General features: G+C 31.4%; 1 protein-coding gene across 1 annotated transcript in view; it reads right to left on the reverse strand.

The window, feature by feature from the left end:
- Nucleotides 1-6,000, reverse strand: part of LOC107447194 (nose resistant to fluoxetine protein 6-like) — a 166,013-nt gene that overhangs the window by 138,681 nt on the left and 21,332 nt on the right. The window contains exon 5 of the mRNA XM_071178308.1: nucleotides 2,270-2,366. Coding sequence (XP_071034409.1) covers nucleotides 2,270-2,366 — 97 coding nt within the window. The remainder of the gene's footprint in view (nucleotides 1-2,269; nucleotides 2,367-6,000) is intronic.

Genomic DNA, 6,000 nt, shown 5'->3' on the forward strand with positions numbered 1-6,000 from the left:
AATCTAAATTCGCTTTTTTTATTCATTATATCTTAAATTTTTCAATCGTAACTTCCACTATGATTTACATTTCAAATTATTCATATTTAAAACAAAAAAGGAAGAATTCATCCACAAGGGATGCCACCTGCTCCACTTTCTAGAATATTTTTAATAAAGTGGAAACAAATTATATAGAAAATTTGTTAAAGAAGGATAGTTACGCCTACTTTTTAATGGAGTAGCCAGAGCAACGATGCTATGACGTTGCGTTTTATATAAGACATAATTTTTAAAATTTAGTGGTGAAAAAATTCAAAGTAACTTAAATTTCGCTACCACTAGAAAATACTGTTTTACAATACTGTACTGTTACTCGCCACTGCCGCAAAGCTAAAAGATTGCTAGAAAACGTTGCAAAATTAAATGTCTATTAATAAAATTTTGAATTTCATCAATCCCCACATTCGGTGTATTTTTGTTGCCCGTGACAACCTAGATTAGTTTTTAACAAGTAATATAAAAAGAATTAAAGTCAATTCCTACTTAAAGATAAATATCTTATATAAGGGAAATTTTTTTATTCTCCCATCTAAAACTAGTTAATAATATTTAATTAATGAATTAATATTTGAAAAAAGTGTATTCACATCAAGTGTTTTCCACTACAAGCTTTAAAAAATGTATTTGAAGAGTGGATGAAAAAAAAAGTACTTAATTAAAGATAGAAAATTTGAACTAAATATATAAATATATATATAGGGAGAGTGAGAACTAATTGTAGGAATTGAAAGCGAAGTTAGCAATTAAAAGTTACACTTCTTGATTTTTGTTTAAGGCAGTAGACATTCTACCTAGCTTATTAATCGTTTTTTGTTACATATCAATGTATGTTATCATAATAATCACGGAATTTCTACTCCTCTGAGAAACAGAAAAGATATAGCTTTTCCTCGTGGATTGGAATAATATTGACTTGTATCAAATAAATTTCTTTTAAACCAGTTTAAACATTTTAAAGAGGTAGACCTAATACCTTTTGAAAGTGTCACTTATTTGCTTTTTCAACTGAAGGTCTGGTTTCTTAGGACAAGCACCTTATCTGGGCGTCAGCGGGACGTCAACGTCCGGCTGACACCAACAAAATACTGGTTTGTTAGCTCAAGGCCTGGTTTCTTAGAACTAGCGCCTTATCTGGGCGTCAGCGGAAAGCTGATGTAGAGGTGACGCCAAAGAAATACTTTTTTGTTAGCTCAGCGTGAGCAGTCGGTTCAACGCAGACATTATCTCTCATGCATGCGTTAATGCGCATGCGTTAATAACGTAAACAAATATTTATTTTGAATTTGTATTGATTTTGTTATTATCGACCAGTGCTTTAGAGAACAAAAAATGACTTTGTCCAAGAGAAAACACATTATAGCTGAGCTAAATGAAGAGTGCTATGTTTAATGAAGAAGCTATGTTTAATGTCAAAATCAAAATCTTGGCTGATTTCAATGTGCTGTTGGATGTTGTCCGCCATTGCTTCTGTGGTTAACGTCACGTTGTAATCCAACTGCAGTTGAGTTGGACGGCAATTGTAGTTCAAGATGAGCGTTGGATGACGTATACTATCAAACTCACAAATGGATCAATCAGAGGTTAGCGCTGATTTCCAGCTGACGGCGTCCTGTCCTAAGAAACCAGGCCTTGAGCTATTTCATGGTCATTTAAGTCTTCTACTCAATTGAATGTCTGTATTTACGTGTAGTGTGCAATTCTTTATTATCCCTTGTGTATTGTACGTTTTTATACACGATGTGACTTTATTTGTATGCCCCATGTTGTACCTAAATAAGCTCTTGTATTGGACTAAATCTTTAATCTCATCTTCTTTTCTATTTCTGCCACATATTTTTTTTTCAATTTAGTCGCTGAGGGAAAAAGGGAAAAGGCAGGCTTATAGGGTGGGAGATGATAATCATTCAATTATTCACAGATTATAATCATTTCAAGAAAGCAACGATTTAACTAGATACGATGTGAAAAATAAGTACAGTGCTTTTTCAAAAACATAGGGAAGGCATGCTGGTATGACATGAGTAAGCAAAAATTAATACAGTATCTACAATGCATCGACCTAAATATAGATTACGTAGAAAAAATATTAAACTTCTAGACCGATGCAATTTTACAGCAAAAAATGAGAAATTTTTTATTTCAAAAATATAGGATAAATTACTTTTGGAAGTTCCTTTTGTCAGCAGAATTGACACATGAAAACAATGAACAGAAAAGTTATACTCACTAAATAAAAATCTCCACTGCTGTAAATGCCAGGTCTTCTTTAACTTCACAATCCACAGGGACATTCACTTTATTGTCAATTTTCAAATACACCATAACTTAAATGAAATAATTTGACATCATAAATGGTTCTGGCGATAAAAGGAAAATAAATATCTTTTATTTCTTTATAAATCTACAATATAAAAGGGTCTGTACAATACAAAATGATAAACCAATATTTAAAAATTTCACGGTTGTGTATTTTTGCGAAAAATACCTCGATTTCAGTAATGATGAGTATGATGTAAAAATGCCCATGTAAAATTTTTACTTTTGGGAAAAGTTTTTCTGGCCTAATACCTCATTGCTCATACCTCAACGCAAGATTAATGCTAAAAAAAAAGAAAAAAACCTCCATAACTATAGATTATGCGGTCGTATGGCAGGTCTTAAAGAAGCAAATAACCTGTGCACACGGTATTTTAACTTTTTGCATTCAAAAGGTACTTTTCAGTTATCAGTATTGAGGCTTACTTTTCACAATTCTTTTTATTCTCAAATTGGTAGCAAATGTATCGATTAATCATGATTTTGGCCTTCACGCCATAATTTTACCACAATGAAATTCTGATTTTTTTTCAAGTTTATAAGCATTTACATATTTGAAATAATTCCCGGTAACAACTGTAAACACAATTTTTGCATGACTACCACTATAAAGAATTTTAGCCAGAAACTGTAAAAAACAGCCGCTATGCGCTAAACAATTTAGGTTATATTTTTGTTGTTAAATTAAAGTTTATAAATATAGTTTTGATAGCTATTGAACGACAAAAGTGTAGTCTGGATTAAGATGTATGAGGTTGAGAGTAATAAAGAAAATCATTACTACTTGATATTGTAAATTAAATCATTATTTTGATGCTTGCATATTTGCAAAATATTATTAATATATTTGTTACTTGGTATTTTGTTACTTGAAAAATATTATCTGCATCAGAAAACGTGAAAGTTGGCAACTATGNATCGATTAATATTTTTTATCTTTAACAATATTGATTAATCATGATTTTGGCCTTCACGCCATAATTTTACCACCATGAAATTCTGATTTTTTTTTTCAAGTTTATAAGCATTTACATATTTGAAATAATTCCCGATAACAACTGTAAACACAATTTTTACATGACTACCACTATAAAGAATTTTAGCCAGAAACTGTAAAAAACAGCCGCTATGGGCCAAACAAATTAAGTTAGATTTTTTTTATTTAATTAAAGTTTATAAATATAGTTTTGATAGCTATTGAACGACAAAAGTGTAGTCTGGATTAAGATGTATGAGGTTGAGAGTAATAAAGAAAATCATTGCTCGTTGAGTTTTTCTTGTTTAATATTAGAACAAGTTTTTTTAATTGGATTAAAATTACAAAATGTTTTATTTTTAAACATTTTGCCACAATGTCCTTCTGAAAAAGTTGTAATTTAGTTTGAAAACTAAACTGGCCTGTGAGAGGTCAGATATTATTTTATCTTTCCATTGCAATTGTAAATTCAATGTTTGCAAATGTTCCATGACATCAGTTAAAAACATTAAATATGGTAACCACTCGTCATCGTCTAATTCTCTATAGGTTATTTCTTTTTCTTTAAGAAATGCAGTTATCGGATCAAACAAATCTACAAAACGATTTAATACGCTGTAGCTAGATAACCATCTAAAAATGCGAACATTAAAAGACACTATGAAACACACAAGGAACGATAATAGTTTTTTTCAAATATAATAGCACAAAAATTAAAAGGGAACTCGGATACATTTATCGAGAGCCACAAATAATCCTTCAAAGAGCCGCATGTGGCTCGCGAGCCGCAGGTTGGCCACCCCTGACAGTACACATACTCAAAAATAGTCCCGAAAACTGTTGCCACATTTATCCCATTGCGACACCAGCCGATCGATTCCATCTTTGAAAAAGCTAGTAGGCTGTCTAGACTCAGTCACACACGTCGTCGTCCGTTGTGAATCGATGTCCGAAAATAGCCTGTTTTAGAGGTCCAAGAACATGAAAGTCGTAATGTGAAATGTCTGGCTGTACGGTGGATGTTCCAGCGTTTCCCACCGAAACTGCCGCAATGTCGTCTTCACCGCATTGGCCGTGTGTGGATGATAACTAGGGCGCAAATTTCTCTTCGGCGTGCAACCATACAGTCGCTATGCAACGTCAAACGTTGTGCATGTGTCAATCCCTCTACCAATAGATGGTGTCGCCATACACACAGTTACGTGGCCCCCCATTACGTTTAATGCAAAATTAGACGGACTGACCAGGTTTCATTTGAATGACTTTTATATATATATATATAACTTTGAACACTAATTTTTATTTATTTTTATTTAACTTTTCTACTTTTAGAATGAGCTCTGATTTTTTTAAGGTAGGAACTAACTGTGATAAACTGTTTCTAAAGCCACTGGACGGAACAGTTTGGATGTATGACCTTTTGTACTGGATTGGTTAAAAAAAAATTTAATTTACTTCTTAATAATTTGTAGCCTCTTAATATTGATTCGATTATTTTAATTATCCAGTATAATAAACAGTTTAGTTTATTTATTTATTTATTTAAAAAAAAATTCTTTTTTTTATTATTATTATTATCATTATTTTTGTAAAAAGGGAATGGGCTCTGGTTAATAAATAACCACCCTAATGAATGCAGTGCTGTGCAGGCTCTGACTTTTAAATAAGTCACCCTATGAATGATAGAAATGTGTATTCTTTAAAATTATGTAAGGATGTACGAATGAAGGATTAAGTCTATAAACGGCTTTCTATCCGTATAATGTGCAGGCTATGACTTTTAAATAAGTTACCCTATAAATAATAGGATCGAAATGAATGTTTTTCTACATTTTTGGGTTTTAATAATTTAATTTCCGAATTTTTATTAATTCTTCTCATAGATGGCAGCACTAATATTAGAATTACTTAAAAGTTTTTCTACTTCGATCAAATATATTGTTTTATTTTATTCGATTCAAGCTATAAGCACCACTTCAAATATTTTCCTCTTCGCTAATTTCACTAACTGTTTACTTATTATACTTTTAAATCTAAAACCGCATCTTGCTACACGCCGGTAAGTTTGATTACTTTTTAATTTTATTTCATAATTTTTCAACTATAAGTTTTTTGCGATATCGACACATATAAATAATAATTTTTATCTTTGGATAATTATTCTTTATTCAGAAATATCGCATTTATAGCAATAGATGTGTCTTGATAACGACTATTGCTTTTACCATTCTTGCTTCTCTACAATTTAGTNGTGTGTGTATATATATATATATATATATATATATATATATATTACTGTTACTTTACTTAACAGAATCTGGGCACCTGGGCCGAGCGGAAGAACCATATCCCATTCATCTTGAAATTATTACAGACAAATTAAAAAATATAAACAGTTTGTATTCAAGAGTCTCTTGGGTGACTGATATTATACAGGGTTATTCATAATTCCCTCCGGGATTTCGAAGCGTTATAGTAAAAAAAAAAGAAGACGAATATGGCAAAAAAGAACATATGAAATTATTCCGAAAGTATTTAAGTTTTAATTTAAGCAGTTGCCGGTAGATGACTGTAACATGTACCACTGAAGCCAGTTGTAGTGAAGAAAAAAGGCGTTTACAGGCGGAGGGAATTGGGAATAGCCCTGATATATATATATGTATATA

The sequence above is a fragment of the Parasteatoda tepidariorum genome, chromosome 1 (assembly GCF_043381705.1).
Source record: "Parasteatoda tepidariorum isolate YZ-2023 chromosome 1, CAS_Ptep_4.0, whole genome shotgun sequence".
Taxonomy (NCBI): Eukaryota; Metazoa; Arthropoda; class Arachnida; order Araneae; family Theridiidae; genus Parasteatoda; species Parasteatoda tepidariorum.